Source organism: Rhinolophus hipposideros, assembly GCF_964194185.1.
Source record: "Rhinolophus hipposideros genome assembly, chromosome: 3".
NCBI classification, from domain to species: domain Eukaryota; kingdom Metazoa; phylum Chordata; class Mammalia; order Chiroptera; family Rhinolophidae; genus Rhinolophus; species Rhinolophus hipposideros.
This window is the reverse complement of record NC_138049.1, coordinates 15011023-15028095: the sequence shown is the minus strand read 5'-3', so window position 1 is coordinate 15028095 and position 17073 is coordinate 15011023. Positions and strand designations below refer to the sequence as shown.

Sequence of the window (17073 nt, the reverse complement as noted above, 5' to 3'; positions counted from 1 at the left end):
GACGATCTGACCTAGGTTTCCCCATCCTTGAGGATGCCAACAGGAGTATCACACAACGGGTGTAGCTTACCTGTGTCTCTTACAGCTAAAGGCCTCGGCTTCTGGCCCTGCTGTCTCAGGACCCCTACAGCCAGGAGAGCAGGGCAGGTTCAGGCTGCCAGTTAGCTAGCCATGTCTTCTCCAGGGCAATCGACCAGAGCTTCTAGGGTGTCCAGAGTGAGATTTCTCCCTGGATTATCTCCAGTGTCTCTCTCTCTCTGCTCACTATCAGCCACAACAGCAATTTCGCTTTCTATGTATACTACATGTCATACAGTCTTCTAGAGTTGAAAAAGTAATAGCCATTTCACTGGAAAAAAAAAATCCAGCTCCTATTACAGGTGTCTGCCTCTCCCCCCACAACTCCAATCTAATTTGTCACCTTGGTAAGTTGACAGCCTCACTTAACCTCAGTTTCCTCAGCAGTCATTTAGGGAGAGAAACAGAACCACTCTCACTAATATGTAAGGATAACGTGAGATCACATTTATTGAGTGCCTGGTACCAAGAAAGTACTCAACAAATACTAGTTCTCCTCATTGGCTGGGTCAAGTTAAGTGGGGAAGTCATCAGTTTGTCTCTTACGATCTCAGATGGATGGTGTTATGTACTGAATGTTTGTGGCACCAAAATTTACGTGTTGAAATCCTAACCCTCAACATGATGGTATTAGGAGTTGAGACGTTTGGGAAGAATTAACCTTTTTTTTATATGAGTAATTGAATTGTCAATACTTGCAAAACATACCATAGACAAAACTGATATCAGTAGGATTTCAGCATGTCTGTTTTCATAAGTCTAATAGTGAAGATTTGGGGCACACCCTGGGGAGGGTCTTTATACACACCCAGCCACTCCTAGCCAGGTACTTTCCATACTATGCTCAAAGAGAATAGTGCCAGCATCTCTCAATGCTTGTTTTCTTTTGCTACAACTGCTCCTGGTAGAAGCTCCTGGTAGAACATTCTGGGACTTACGTGAGTATCCCGAAATCTCCACACCTGGCTGGTTTGGAGAGGGTGGGAGGTGAGGAGGTGTTGAAGGTAAGTGGCTTCATGCAGGCTTCTAGGAAAGTGGGTGTCTGTCCAGGTCCTCTTAAAAGTGGGTATATGGTCTGGACTGGCTCCCCAGGATTTTACTTACACCCATTTAACAAGGGGCCCTGGCCTAAGGCACTGCGCCTGGTCCTATTCTCACAAGTGGCAACTCTCCCTGTTCTGCCAGGTCCCAGCTTCTCCTCCAAGAAGCCTTTCCTGAATACCCAGTACCCATCATGAATTTGGCCTGTGTCCTATGGGGTCTGCCCTCCCTTTCTGTCAAAAGTCCTGCCTGTTCAGGTAGATAGTAAGTTCCAGGAGCACAGACACTGTCTTGTATTTTTGTACTCAGACCTTGGTAGATGTCACTAAAAACATCTGTCAGATGAATCTTCCTGGTAACAGTATGTGCACCTGGGGTCCGTGGTCACATTAGAGTATTTTCCTACCTCAGACAGTTAAAGGTGAGACAGGACTAAGGATGCAGAAAGTAGAGGGGGCTGAAATACAGACCCCTCCCTCAGTGGCCAGGCCCTTCAGAGGGAGTGCCCAGGGTCACATCTGTGTTTTTCTCTCACAGCTGCTCACTCTGTTTGCCTCGACCTCACTGTCAAATCACAGCACAGACATGGACAGCCCTGGTTTGAAGTCCAGGGCTCAGTGGATCAAAAGCCTTTCCTTCAGTATGACAGTGACAGCAACAAGGTCAAATCTTGGGGTTTCCTGGGGGAGACAGTAAATGCCACCAAAGCATGGACAGAATTGACCCAGATGCTCAGAGAAGTGGGGCAAGAGCTCAGGACGATCCTGCTTGTCATCACACCAGAGAACAACAGGAGCAAGGGTAAGTGAAAGGAGGGGCTGGAGAGGGAAGGAGCGGGGCACAGGCAGGGCAGGGGCTTTGTGTAAAGGAACTGAACTCTGGTCCCACTTCAGAGACACGGTGGACCTGATGGCAAGAAAGGGCAAGTCATGGAGAGAATAGAGGCCCCTAACTGTGCAGAGACACACTTGAGCTACTAGGAGATGGCAGAGCTCTCAAGAGTCAGGATTGTGTGTGTGTGTGTGTGTGTGTGTGTGTGTGTGTGTGTGTGTGTGTGTGTGTGATTGCAGGTCCTCTCACCCTGCAGGCCAAGATGTGCTGTCAGCGTGAGGCAGAAGGATGCATTGGTGTGTCCTGGCAGTTTAGCTTTAATGGACAGACCACCCTCCTCTCTGACACAACGAGCTTGAACTGGACAGTGATTGATCCTGGAGCCAGAGGGATCAAGAAAGACTGGGAGGACAACACGGAACTGGCAGAGTATTTCAGAAAGATCTCAATGGGAGGTTTCAATCACTGCCTTAGGGAATTCTGAGAACACTGAGGGAAATGCTGAAGCGCACAGGTAACTGAGCAGGATGTGGAGGACGTGGTAGCTCTCTTTAAAGGTCTAGTGCCTTACCTGTGTGGGTGTAGTATGTGTGTGAAATTGAAAATTTGATGGATGGATCGGCTGCTTCATTTCTTGATGAACTTTCTGTCTGGAGAATCGGTGACTGCCGTATGATTTCCCAGCATCCTCCTTTCCCATCCCAGCACCCTCAGCACAGGAGTCTCCTTCTCCAGTTAACCAGTGATCCAGTCGCCCTGGACTGCCAGACGGTCCCCAAATCTCTATGCATCATTGTGGTTCCAGGTCTTCTCTTCTTCCTCTATTATAGTTATTCTTCAACCAGCTCAAATGTCATTCTTATGGAGCCTTCACCTCCTTCCACAGACAGAGTTAAGCACCCCCAATTCTGTTATACTTAAAGAGGTCTACCCACATAAACATGTCCAACTGAGTGATAATCAGATGGACATTTGCACAACTCCTATTGTTTAATATACACCAGGACCTTATAGAATAGTTTTCACATAGTGAGTCAGTAAATATGGGACTGAGATGGGCTTCCAGGGGAAATAGATGCTGAGGAAGGTGTATTTTAGGTTCAACAGGACTTCTGATTTTTTTCTTTGATTTAGTACCACCATTAAAGTCACCCGACACTACCAGTCTTCATCAATCTACTTAATTGCACGGATCATCCCAACCATCTTTATCTGCTCAGTTCTAATTACCATCATCTCCATAAAAGTTAGGAGAAGACCATGCACCGTGGAAGGTGAGAAGCAGGCTGGCATCTGACTCTTCGGCAGGATGTAGTCTGGTAAGTACTTGGAAGAGTGAGCCCTGGTCTTACCCAAGCCCCTGTCCCCTGATCCATCTCTATGTAGAAATGATGCACTTGATTAGTTTTGTGGCCCCACATTCCACAGTAGCAAATATGCCTGAATATATCGTCCTTCAGAAGCAGGCTCAGGTAGCCAGAAAAGTTTATCTTTAAACTCTGATGTCTGTGTCTGTGTTCAAATTTCCCCCTCTTTAAGGACACCAGTCCTGTTGGATTATGTCTGGGGTCCATGTCCACCCTAATGACCTCATCTTAACTAATTACATCAGCAATGACCTTATTTCCAAATAAGGTACTAGGAGTTAGACCTTTGACATATCTTTTAGGGGCACACAATTCAACCTATTATATCATGTTACATAGGTACCCACTTTTTGTTATGTGATGAACCAATTACCCCTGTGCCATTTAGTGATTAGTATATTTGTCACTGATATTCCTTGCCATATGACTACATATCAAGCTTCTAGGTGTGCCTGGGTCTGTTCCAAGCTCGCTTTTCTATTCCAGTGGCTCATTCTAATTGCCATTACTTAAAATAATTTTAATATCAAATAGAGTGAATTTAAGGACAATTGTTAAATTTTTATATATGTATATATATCATATATATTTTATATATTTGATCACACAGTTTTATATTTTATATATAGGATACATACATATATTTATAAAGCCACAACCAGCTCAAGGTGAGAATATTCTTAACACTGCAGAGGCTCCCTCACTCCCTTTTCTACCCAAACCTTCCTCCGTGGAGACAGTCACTCTTCTAACTTGTACTATCATGAACTAGTTTTGCCTGCTCTTGAACTTCATGTAGATGGATTCACAAAATATATATAGTCTGTGAGTTTCATTCATGTTGTTACATGTCACAGTAGTTGATTCCCTTTAATGCTGTGTGGTATTAATTTGCATAGTGCTATAACTTATATATCCATTCACCTGCTCATGGATATGTGTTTTCCAGTTTGGGGCTATTATGAGAAAACTGCCATGAACATTCCTGAATACATCTTTTAGTGCGCATAGGCAGGTGTGCCTATGTCCAGGATGGCCCACCAGCAAAGAGAGGCATTACCTGGGAAGGGGTATGAGAAATAATTATTTTCCTGAAATTCACAAATCCTTGGGATGGTTGGTAAAAGTAGGAAGACTTGTTAGGACAGTCATAGGGTATGGCACACTAAGTCTCCTCACATTCACTGGTGTCAAAATGGGGACAAAATAGCAGGTGAAGCAGCAACTGTCAGGCACAAAAAAGTTCTGGTGAGCTGAGCCTTGCTCTCCAGTTCTAGAACCATCTTCAGCCTTCAGAAGAGAAACACACATTTGTGTTGGATTCTGTATCAGATCTTCTTGGGTCTATGCCATGCTTAGTGTGTCCTTATTTGAGGCACTTCCTATCAACCCTTTTTTTTCATTATTTAGTTTTGGCCAATCTTCTCTCCCCTCTATCACATCAGCGAAAGCAATGTCAAGAAATGCCAAAGTTACAAAGTAGGAGGGTGTCACGGGCACACAAAACACTATTCTCAGGTCTGATCCTCCCAGTGACGGGAAGTGAAAAGGCTCCTCCCAAGGTGAAGAAAGAGTGGGAGGATACATGTTCTACTTCTTAATTGCACACACCTTCCCTGCTCCGCCTCCCACTTCTTTTTAATACAGCTGTGGACACCAACATTCATCACCAGTTGAACCCTGACCTACCACTGTTCAGACACATAGCCCTTCAACATCAAGCTCAGGTAGCCAGGAAGATGCTGGCTGAGTCAGGAATCCCCCAGGCATCCATGCATGGAGACCTAGCCTCCTTTAATTCCTCACCATTTTCTTTTTCCTTTTTTTAAAAAAATTTATTTATTGGGGTGACAATTGTTAATGAAATTACATAATTTCAGGTGTACAATTCTGTATTACATCAACTATAAATCCCATTGTGTGTTCACCACCCAGAGTCAGTTCTCCTTCCATCACCATATATTTGATCCCCCTTACCCTCATCACCCACCTCCCACCCCCTTACCCTCTGGTAACCACTAAACTATTGTCTGTGTCTATGAGTTTTTGTTTCTCATTTGTTTGTCTTGTTTTTGGTTGATATACCACATATCAGTGAAATCATAGGGTTCTCTGCTTTTTCTGTCTGACTTATTTCACTTAGCATTATACTCTCAAGATCCATCCATGTTGTCACAAATGTTCCTATATCATCTTTTCTTACTGCCGAATAGTATTCCATTGTGTATATATACCACAACTTCTTTATCCATTCATCTATTGAAGGACATTTTGGTTGTTTCCATGTCTTGGCCGCCGTAAACAAAGCTGCAATGAACATTGGAGTACAAGAGTCTCTATAGAGAAATGCTTTCAGATTTTTTGGGTAGATACCCAGGAGAGCGATTGCTGGGTCCTATGGTAATTCTATTTGTAATTTCTTGAGGAATCTCCACACTGCCTTCCATAGTGGCTGCACCAGTCTGCATTCCCACAAACAGTGTATGAGGGTTCCTTTTTCTCCACAGCCTCTCCAAAACTTGTTGCTATTTGTCTTGTTGATGATAGTCATTCTGACTGGGGTGAGGTGATATCTCATTGTGGTTTTTATTTGTATTTCTCTGATGATTAGTGATGTTGAGCATTTTTTCATATGTCTATTTGCCATTTGTATATCCTCTTTGGAGAAATGTCTCTTCAGGTCCTCTGCCCATTTTTCAATTGGGTTGTTTGTTTTTTTGTTGTTGAGTTTCACGAGTTCCTTGTATATTTTGGATATTAGACCCTTATCGGAGGAACTGTTTGCAAAAATCTTCTCCCATTCAGTCGGTTGCCTCTTTAGTTTGTCGATGGTTTCTTTTGCTGTGCAGAAACTTTTAAGTTTCATATAGTCCCATTTGTTTATTTTAGCTTTTACTTCCATTGCCTTTGGAGTCAAATTCATAAAATGCTCTTTGAACCCAAGGTCCATAAGTTTAGTACCTATGTTTTCTTCAATGCAGTTTATTGTGTCAGGTCTTATGCTTAAGTCTTTGATCCATTTTGAATTAATTTTGGTACATGGTGACAGATAGCAGTCCAGTTTCATTCTTTTGCACGTAGCTATCCAATTCTGCCAGCACTATTTATTGAAGAGGCTGTCTTTCCTCCATTGTGTGTTTTTAGCTTCTTTGTCAAAAATTATCTGTCCATATTTATGTGGTTTTATTTCTAGGTTCTCGATTCTATTCCATTGGTCTATGTGTCTGTTTTTCTGCCAATACCAAGCTGTTTTGATTATTGTAGCCCTGTAGTATAAGCTAAAGTCAGGCAGTGTGATACCTCCAGCACTGTTCTTTTTTCTTAAGTTTGCTTTGGCTATTCGGGGTCTTCTGTGGTTCCAAACAAATCTGATGATTTTTTGTTCTATTTCTTTAAAAAATGCCATTGGGATTTTGATGGGGATTGCATTAAATCTGTATATGGCTTTGGGTAATATGGCCATTTTAACTATGTTGATTCTTCCAATCCATGAGCATAGAATGTCTTTCCATTTCTTTGTGTCTTCTTCAATTTTTTTCAAAAATGTCTTATAGTTTTCAGCATATAAATCCTTCACATAGAGAATATAGTGGTATGAACCCCATATCCGTGGCTTCATTATTGTTCCTTTCTGGCTTCACCGTATCCTGCGTTCCCCTGCTGGAAGCTGAGCCCCCTCATTACAGCACTTCAAAACTCTTTCAATAGTTTGAATATTTGGTTCCACTTCCTCCTGGCTTGTAGAGTTTCTGCTGAAAAATCTGATGATTATCTAATGGGCTTTCCTTTGTAGGTTACCGTCTTCTTTTCCCTGGCTGCCTTGAGGATTCTTTCTTTGGTGTTAATTTTAGACAGCTCAATACAATGTGCCTTGGAGAAGGCCTGTTGGGATTGAGGTAATTAGGTGTTCTATTTGCTTCTTGGATTCGAGGATCCCGTTCTTTCCACAAATTTGGGAAGTTCTCATTAACAATTTCTTTGAGTATATTCTCTGTTCCCTTCTCTCTTTCTTCTCCTTCTGGTATGCCCATTATTCTTATATTGCTCTTTCTGATGGAGTCAGAAAGTTCTTGTAGAGTTCTTTCATTTCTTTTAAGTCTCAAGTCTCTTTCGTCTTCCATCTGTGTAATTTCCAGGTTTCTATCTTCTATGTCACTGATTCTTTCCTCCATCTGGTCAACTCTACTACCTAAGCTCGTTATTTCATTCTTAATTTCTTCTATTGAGTTCTTAATCTCCAGAAATTCCATTTGGTTCTTTTTTAAAATTTCAATCTCTTTCGTAAAATGCTCATGTTGTTCTTTGATTGCGTTTCTGAGTTCATTAAATTGCCTTTCTGTGTTTTCTTGCATCTCTTTGAGGTTTTTCAGAACTGCAATCTTGAATTCTCTATCATTTAAGTCACATATTTCCATATCTTTAAGTTCCTTTTCTGGAGACTTTTCACTTTCTTTCTGAGCTGTCTTGTTGCCTTGGTTATTCATGGCAATTACTGATTTATTATTTCTCTTCCTAGACATCTACAGGAGTGGCTTCTGCAACAGGTTGATAGGAAGAGGTCTTTCTTTTGTTTTCCAATACTTGTTGGAAGAATGTTTTATTTTCTCTCTGACTGCAGCCTTTTTTTTCCTCTGACACAGTAGTGCTATATTTTCTCTGCACTTTTCCATCTTCTCACACAATGGGGGGATTCCCTGGGAGACGGGTCTCTCCTCTGTTAACAGTTCACCTGGGTCATAGGGCACCACGTCCCTGTGGGGGTGCGGAGAGCTTTTGAAGTTCCAAAGCTGTTTCTGCACCCGATTCAGAGCCCGTATGTTTCAGCAGTTCTGTTTACTCCTGCAGGGATCTGCCCAGATAGGTGGGGCCAGGGTTCTGCTTTCTGGGCAGACATATATGGAGGGAGGGCTTTTGCTTCTAGGACTTTCTGATGAGTTATTACTGCATATCTGGCCTTTCGGAGTCCCCAGTCTATGAAGCTGCTTCCATCCTAAGCATTTCCATGTCTGGATTTTCTAGAGGCTGATCAGTCAAGTCAGGGCTCCTAGTATAGACTTCAATTATTTATATACAATCGTGGACAGGTTCTCCTGTCATACTGGGGAGCAGAGTGACTGGATTTAGAGTGGATACCACCTTTAATTTGACATTTGGGTTGTCAAGCAATACGGGTTGGTGTTTGCCCAGTCTCCCCAAAGTAAACCAGTGTCTACTCTTTTGTCCAGAGTAAATCTGTCAGCCTCCTATAAAAGGTCACAGGTTGCAGCCACAGCCCAGAGGCAAAATGGCCATCCTTGCTTTACAATGTCCAACTGTTTGGAAAAGTAAGCTACTGGACTTCTGGCAGCACCTAAATTTTGAGTTAGTACTTGTTGGGACAGTGTCCCAGAGAGCAGTTTCCAGGCCCTCAGCCTCATGTGGAAAGGTGTGGCTTGGTTATGTAAACTGCACATGCAAGCACTTATGAAACCAGTTGGCCATCAGCTGTAACCAGTTGGCCATTAGCCACTATTGTTTTGTATATAACTGCCATGGCTACCTTAGCGGATGGTTTGGCTCTTGTGGATTCTACTTCTTGTGTCTCGCCTGGCCACCCTCAAGACTGTGGTACAGGAAGACCTCTTGTTAGGTTATTAACAGATGTTTGCTTTCTGTGTCTTGACCAGCCGCCATAGAGAATATAGTGGCATGAACCCCATATCCGTGGCTTCATTGTTGTTCCTTTTTGGCCTCACCGTATCCTGCGTTCACCTGCTGGAAGCTGAGCCCCCTCATTACAGTACTCCAAAACTCATACCCTGTCTTTTGTGCACAAAAAGATCAAAATGGCTTTCTAATGTCTGGGAGACCAAGTTGGGGACTGTTAAAAGGTGTCCTTGAGTAGAGAACACCTTAAGGCATTCCACAATCCAGTTTAATGATTCACTGTGATTTCCTTTAAAAGCCTCGTACAGGGGTGTGGGGACAGAGCCCCAGAAAGCAGTTTCCAGGCTCTTGGCCTCATGTGGAGAGGTGCTGGCTCAGATAGTGGATGGCCGTCAGCTGTGGCTGGTTGGCCATCAGCTGTAGCCATTAAGCCATTGGTCACTGATATAACTGCCTTGGCTACGGAGGGGAGCCGAGGAGAGTGAAGGAGGAGACTGAAGGAGAGTAAGGAGAGTCGAGGAGAGTTGGTCGGTTGGCAGCAAAGCGGACAGCAGATCGCACGTCGTGTAAACCCAGCCTCCAGTGAGACCATAGTGGTATGACTTCCCTACCTATGGCTCCGTGGTGTTCCTTTTTGGCCTCACCATGTCCTGCGTTCTTATGTGGGGAGCGGGAACAGAGACCCCGCAGGCCGCCCCGCCGGACACCCCGCACAACAAGGGGTTTGGCCATGAATCCAAAATTAGGAATCCACATACGACAAAACCCAGCCATTCTTAAGAATCCCCATAAATTGCCTTCTGGTGATGGGTACAGCCACCCTTGCTAATGCTTGCCTTCAACCTGGCAATAAGTTTTCATCCTTTTGATAACTCAAATCCTAGATATTTTACAGTTGAGACATTTGTGCCTTTCCCTTGGAGATGTTATATCTCCAATCTGCCAGAAAGTTTAAAGTGAGGGTTGTAGTTTAGTCTGAAGCTTCCTTAGTTTTACTAGCAATTAGTGTGTCATCCACATATTGAAGTAAGTCTCCTCATTTAACTGGAGATCCCTTAAGTCTTTTGCTAAGACTTCCCTAAAGATAATGGGGATATTTTAAAATTTTTGTAGGAGTACCATCCAACAATATTGTTGTTTCATATTAGTCTCTGGATCCTCCCATTCAAAAGCAAACTTCCTGAGACTTAGGACTTAGGGACATGCAGTGAAAGTCATTGTTTAAGTCCAGAACTGTAAGCCAGCAAAAGCCTCCAGCATACCCCCCACAATCGAATTAGTGACTCTCAATGTCTATGCAAAATGATAAACTCTTGTCCCAGGGTTTTGCACGAGCAGGATGGGAAAGGTGGTTATTAGAGGCTTTAGACCTTCCTTCACATGCCTCTTAAAAGGGTGTTATTTAAATTTGGAGCCTTGGCTCCTAGACAAGAGTTTTGCTACTATCAGGTCAGCGATCTTTGCTGTTCCTAGCCTCCCGTCAGCCCAAACATCTGCTCTTACCTTCTGTAGGATTTTTTTCAGGGATTTCTGGTTGAGGCTTGTCTTCCAATTGTCATAGAGGAGTTTGGAGGGTGCAGGCTTCATCTGGGAGTACTTTGATATCAACTTTTTCTGGTGAAAAAGTCACTTGGACATTAATTTTGTTAGTAGGTCTCACTCCAACAAGGGAATAATAGAGCACTACAGCATGTACAGACCTTTCCAGATAGACCATCAATTAATGTGTTTGTGAGGCAGAAGGGACCCTGTCTGGTGTTTAGTACAGCTCAATTAGAGTAGTGTCAATTAGAAAATCTATGAGTTTCTTTCACAAGGCAGTTGTTACCTGGGGTTCCTTGTGGGAAATGTTGATAGAATCTAGATAATAGAAATGTTAATAGAATCTAGAAGAGGTCCCCAGGTCCATCATTTCAGATGGCTACCAACCAGCTGTGGCATTTGGTAAGTTGATTTGTTGAAAGTGTCTTCCCCTATCCTTCAAGGGGATTATGACATTCTCCTTTCCAATGACTCTTCTTGTTTATTGTACACATATTGTGGGGGCCTCGGGGGTCTTACCCGTGGTTGTTTGCTTCCTCAGCCAAGTGCCTTTTTGGGTCTTGATTGATCACTGTTAAGTGCTGCTGAGAGCAGTGCAGCTTGTCTCGTGTCATCTTGTCAGCCTCAAACACCCCTTCAAGGAAGGGAGATGTATTCTTCTTGGGCCCTTGTTTTGGACCCCTTTATGAACCCCCCTTGTCATGTGCACGCTGCTCACTTCTTCTGGGAGAGGAGCTGGCCGCAGGTGGATCCCAGCAGCTGCTGCTGGGGGCGTCCACATGGAGCTCGGGGGTCTTTGTGGCCTGGCCTGGGCCAGGGGCTGGTCTCCAAGACACCAAAGCTGAATCAGGAGCTGAAGTCAGGGGCTCCTGGCCTGGTGATATCCAAGCCACTGCTTCCTGATGTGTCTGTACCTGGTGATCTCTGCACAGCCTCTTCCTCTGCGTCCTGCTTTCAGTATTCACAACAGCTGCAGAGTAAACTGCTATACCTGGAACAAAGGTCACTACCATGGGTTTTCTACTCCTAAACAAACACCACATACGTCTTTGCTGGAGACTTCCAAAAGGCAGAGTTGAAGAGATTTGCCATCTTGTTAGGAAATCATCTAGACCTCTGGGGACTTGTCACAACACATATTGCCCTGCCTGAACTAAAGTAACCCCAGGGCTGAATTGAGTATCCTAGCTAATATAGGGATGGGGGACTATTCCTTTCTGATGATCTGGCAAGAAAGGGTACAGGGCTGGACCTGTGGCCATAGGAAAATGGTTGGTGAAAGCATCGGCATTACTCTCAAGAATTCCCGTTTCATACAGAAGGGGAACAGTGGTTGGAACCAGATGTAGTAAATCGAGATCATTTGGCTTTGACTGGGGCAAAACAGGTTTTTTTTTCTGAGTGGCTTCTTTCTGAACAATAATCTTAGTTTAAGGACCCATTTATAGGCCATTTTTCCCCTGACTCCAACTGATATTGGTGCCAGGCAGTGTTACCAAAGAAAACCACTTTTCTCTTATTAGCTAAACATTGACCAGTTTTGAAGAACACATACCCAAGCACGCAGTCAGCGATACCATTAACATACCCCATGGTTTTACATGGTTGTAGATCTGATTATAATGCGCTTGACAAAGAAATTTGCTTTTCTCTGTAAATCGACTGGAATTTATTACTTTATTGGACAAAGCTTCCCATGTAATTTTAATATCCTAATTAGTTTATTATAAGGAGAGACAAAACAAGTCTTTGAAGCATTCCAGGGGACCACGGGAATAACCCAAAGCCATTTCCAAGTTAAGGAAAAGTTTCCGTTTAAAATCTGAAGCCCGAGAAGTTTGTCAAACATACATGACCAAAAAGATCATATATCACGATGAAACAATATTATTCATTTACCCAAAGTGACCATAAAAGATAAGTTACCTACTGTTAGCAATACTTTAGTTCTTAGGTTAAGGTGACCAGGTTAATGACTTCCCAACTTTCAAGCCAATTAATGTGGGGCTCCAGCACCTTTAATCTAAAACAAAACACACAAAATAGGATCAACACAAGTACAATACAGTAGATTGAGTACTCTTTTAGACAAAAGAATATAAGAGCCTGGGGCTTGAACCCAAAGTTCTGGACTCAAACTGACCTTTGAGGACCTCAGCAGTTGTAACCCTTCCTCCATTTGTCTCCCTCGGGTGGGACTCAAGCCCACGCTCCGAGCCCTGGGACTAACACAAGTCTCTAGAGGTAGGGCTCGACCCACAATGCTCAAGAGATATTCAGACATTTTAGGCACAAAACACATTTTAATGAAGTTACCCAAAAAACATCTCATCCAGGAGCTGTTTCTGTTCTCAAAGGTGAACGAAGCGCCGAGGAGCCTATATAGCACCATAGCTGAGAAAGCAGAAACCTGCAGCAGCAAAGCCTCTAGACAAACTGGTCTAGGTGGCCACTCAGGGTCCTCTGACAGGGCCCACACCCAGCTGGGGAGCTACAGTGCTTTGGGTAAGCAGTTACAAGGCCAAACCCACACTAGTTACCAAGTTGTTATCAAGTAAGGGTTTGCTGCCAACAGGAACAGAAGCCAATGCTATGTCACCGGCTTTTGAGAAAAGAAATTACTTTTACTTGTTAGTTGACTGGCAAGAAGACAGGTAGCAAGGCTCAGAACTGTCTTCTTGAGCAAGGATTCAAGTTTGGGTTTTAAGGGGTAGCAGTTAAGGATTCACAAGTGTTACTTGAGAGTGCTGTTTCCAAAGTGTTACTTGTAAGTGGTGTATCCAAGGTTTAAACTTTGGTTGTGAGTCTTGTTATAAACAGGACAGGACCAGGTTCTGAAGTTATAATGTTTGTACCTCATGACCTCTGCATCTCAGTAACTGGACCTAAGGGGACGCAGGACCAAGCTGGACTCCTCAGAATATCTGACAATCACTGGTCTCAGTTCCTGTGCATTGCTATAGTTGAAGTGAAATAAGCTCAGACTCTGCGTCTGGAGGACAGAAAACTGCAGACTCTGAGAGAAGTACAAATCATGTGTGCAGAGAAAGGTGAAGATCCAACACCACCTGGTCCTGGTGGGGAGAAGCAGTAACTGGGAAATCAGCTGCCCTTTCACTGAGGGTTGCTGTCCTTGGGTCCAGGTCACTTGCATTCAAGTCCTTTGTTGATGGCATCGACTTTTCTAAGTACCAATTCTCCAATGGTTCTACAGGAAATGGAGTCGCAAGAAATTCAATCTGGAATTTGGGGTTTGGAGAGTTATGACGATGTTCCAGAAGAAGCTGACATGACTGTATTTGAATAAATGTAGATTTCTGTACATGAAAAAACAAGACATCCCCTGAAAATAAGACCTATGTGCCTTTTGGAGCAAAAATTAATATAAGACCTGGTCTTATTTTTGGGGCAATGTGGTAAGTTGCTATGAGTCATTCCATAACAGGGAGTGTGGAATTTGGTTACACCCATCGAAAGGGATCTATATATACCTGCCTGGCTACTTCTTACTAGTTATTCTCATAACTCAGCAAGGATGTTGCTAACAGCTATCACTTATCTTTTGATGCAATTGCTTCTGGTAGGATCCTGGATGACACAGAGCGGTAAGTGGACCTGGGATCGGGAGACCTGGCTGGGGAGGAGAAAAACGCAAATGGGGCTTCATGCAGGTTTCAGGAAAGTGGGTACATGACCAGGTCCTCTTAAGGGTGGGTGTGGATGTGGTACAGATGGACTGGCTCACCAGGACAGTAGTTCTCCCCCGTTCCCAGGAGACCACACCCTAAGGCAATGTGCCGGGTACTGTATTCACAGGTGGCAGCTCTCCTCCTGCCAGGTCCTAGATTCTTCTCCAGGAAGCCTTTCTGGAATACCCAGGACCCATCATGAATTTGGCATGTGTCCTGGGGGGTCTTTCTTCCCTTTCTGTGGAAGGTCCTATGTATCCAGCTAGATTATAAGTCTTAGGAGGATAAACAGTGTCTTGGATTTTTTTAAAAAATTTATTTATTGGGGTGACAATTGTTAATGAAATTACATAATTTCAGGTGTACAATTCTGTATTACATCATCTATAAATCCCATTGTGTGTTCACCACCCAGAGTCAGTTCTCTTTCCATCACCATATATTTGATCCCCCTTACCCTGGTGTCCCTCCCCCACCCCCCTTACCCTCTGGTAACCACTAAACTATTGTCTGTGTCTATGAGTTTTTGTTTCTCAATTGTTTGTCTTGTTCTTTTTGGTTTATATACCACATATCAGTGAAATCATAGGGTTCTCTGCTTTTTCTGTCTGACTTATTTCGCTTAGCATTATACTCTCAAGATCCATCCATGTTGTCACAAATGTTGCTATATCATCTTTCCTTAACGCCGAATAGTATTCCATTGTGTATATATACCACAACTTCTTTATCCATTCATCTATCGAAGGACATTTTGGTTGTTTCCATGTCTTGGCCACCGTAAACAAAGCTGCAATGAACATTGGAGCACACATGTCTTTATGTATAAATGATTTCAAATTCTTTGGGTAGATACTCAGGAGAGGGATTGCTGGGTCATATGGTAATTCTATTTGCAATTTTTTGAGGAACCTTCACACTGCCTTCCATAGCGGCTGCACCAGTCTGCATTCCCACAAACAGTGTATGAGGGTTCCTTTTTCTCCACAGCCTCTCCAACACTTGTTGCTATTTGTCTTGTTGATGATAGCCATTCTGACTGGGGTGAGGTGATATCTCATTGTGGTTTTTATCTGCATTTCTCTGATGATTAGTGATGTTAAGCATTTTTTCATATGTCTATTTGCCATTTGTAAGTCCTCTTTGGAGAAATGTCTCTTCAGGTCCTCTGCCCATTTTTCAATTGGGTTGTTTGTTTTTTTGTTGTTGAGTTTCACGAGTTCCTTGTATATTTTGGATATTAGACCGTTATCGGAGGAACTGTTTACAAAAATCTTCTCCCATTCAGTCGGTTGCCTCTTTATTTTGTCGATGGTTTCTTTTGCTGTGCAGAAACTTTTAAGTTTCATATAGTCCCATTTGTTTATTTTAGCTTTTACTTCCATTGCCTTTGGAGTCAAATTCATAAAATGCTCTTTGAACCCAAGGTCCATAAGTTTAGTACCTATGTTTTCTTCAATGCAGTTTATTGTGTCAGGTCTTATGCTTAAGTCTTTGATCCATTTTGAATTAATTTTGATACATGGTGACAGATAACAGTCCAGTTTCATTCTTTTGCATGTGGCTATCCAATTCTGCCAGCACCATTTATTGAAGAGGCTGTCTTTCCTCCATTGTATGTTTTTAGCTTCTTTGTCAAAAATTGTCTGTCCATATTTATGTGGTTTTATTTCTAGGTTCTCAATTCTATTCCATTGGTCTATGTGTCTGTTTTTCTGCCAATAACATGCTGTTTTGATTATTGTAGCCCTGTAGTATAAGCTAAAGTCAGGCAGTGTGATACCTCCAGCACTGTTCTTTTTTCTTAAGATTGCTTTGGCTATTCGGGGTCTTTTGTGGTTCCAAACAAATCTGATGATTTTTGTTCTATTTCTTTAAAAAATGCCATTGGGATTTTGATGGGGATTGCATTAAATCTGTATATTGCTTTGGGTAATATGGTCATTTTAACTATGTTGATTCTTCCAATCCATGAGCATGGAATGTCTTTCCATTTCTTTGTGTCTTCTTCAATTTCTTTCAAAAATGTCTTATAGTTTTCAGCATATAAATCCTTCACATCCTTGGTTAAGTTTATTCCAAGATATTTTATTCTTTTTGCTGCAGTTGCAAAGGGAATTGTATTTTGTATTTCTTTTTCTGAGATTTCATTGTTAGTATATAGGAATGCAGTGGACTTTTGTACGTTGATTTTGTAGCCAGCAACTTTACTGCATTCATTGATTGTTTCTAACAGCTTTTTTGTGGAGTCTTTAGGATTTTCTATAAATAGCATCACGTCATCTGCAAAGAGTGATATTTTAACTTCTTCATTCCCAATTTGGATGCCTTTTATTTCTTTCTCTTGCCTGATGGCTCTGGCAAGGACTTCCAACACTATGTTGAAAAGCAGAGGTGATAGAGGACAGCCCTGTCGTATTCCTGAACGTAGAGCAAAGGTCTTCAGTTTTTCACCATTAATTATGAGATCAGCTGAAGGCTTGTCATAGATGGCCTTTATTATATTAAGGTATTTTCCTTCTATACCTATTTTATTCAGTGTTTTAATCATAAATGGATGTTGTATCTTGTCAAATGCTTTTTCTGCATCAATTGATATAACCATATGATTTTTGTCCTTTATTTTGTTTGTGTGATGTATCACATTGATGGATTTGCGGATGTTGAACCATCCTTGTGCCCCAGGGGTGAACCCCACTTGGTCATGATGAATAATCTTTTTAATGTATTGTTGTATTCGATTGGCTAAAATTTTGTTTAGGATTTTTGCATCAGTATTCATCAGAGATATAGGTCTGTAGTTTTCTTTTTTTGTGTTGTCCTTACCAGGTTTTGGTATCAGGGTAATGTTGGCCTCATAAAATGAGTTAGGGAGTACT

At 42.4% G+C, this 17073-nt stretch overlaps 2 protein-coding genes across 2 annotated transcripts in view; both read left to right on the top strand.

Moving 5' to 3' along the window:
* Positions 1-1580: 1580 nt before the first annotated feature.
* Positions 1581-3247, top strand: LOC308491028 (retinoic acid early transcript 1E-like; the record flags this gene model as incomplete). Its single annotated transcript, XM_081033859.1, has 3 exons — positions 1581-1920; positions 2190-2379; positions 3085-3247. Coding segments are annotated over 3 exons (693 nt in total), but the record flags the coding sequence as incomplete, so codon positions are not given.
* The window catches only part of LOC308490001 (retinoic acid early transcript 1E-like), a 29599-nt gene continuing 14914 nt past the window's right edge, over positions 2389-17073 (top strand). The window contains exons 1-2 of the mRNA XM_081031637.1: positions 2389-2464; positions 3085-3269. The gene's annotated coding sequence lies outside the window, so the exon portion shown is untranslated. The remainder of the gene's footprint in view (positions 2465-3084; positions 3270-17073) is intronic.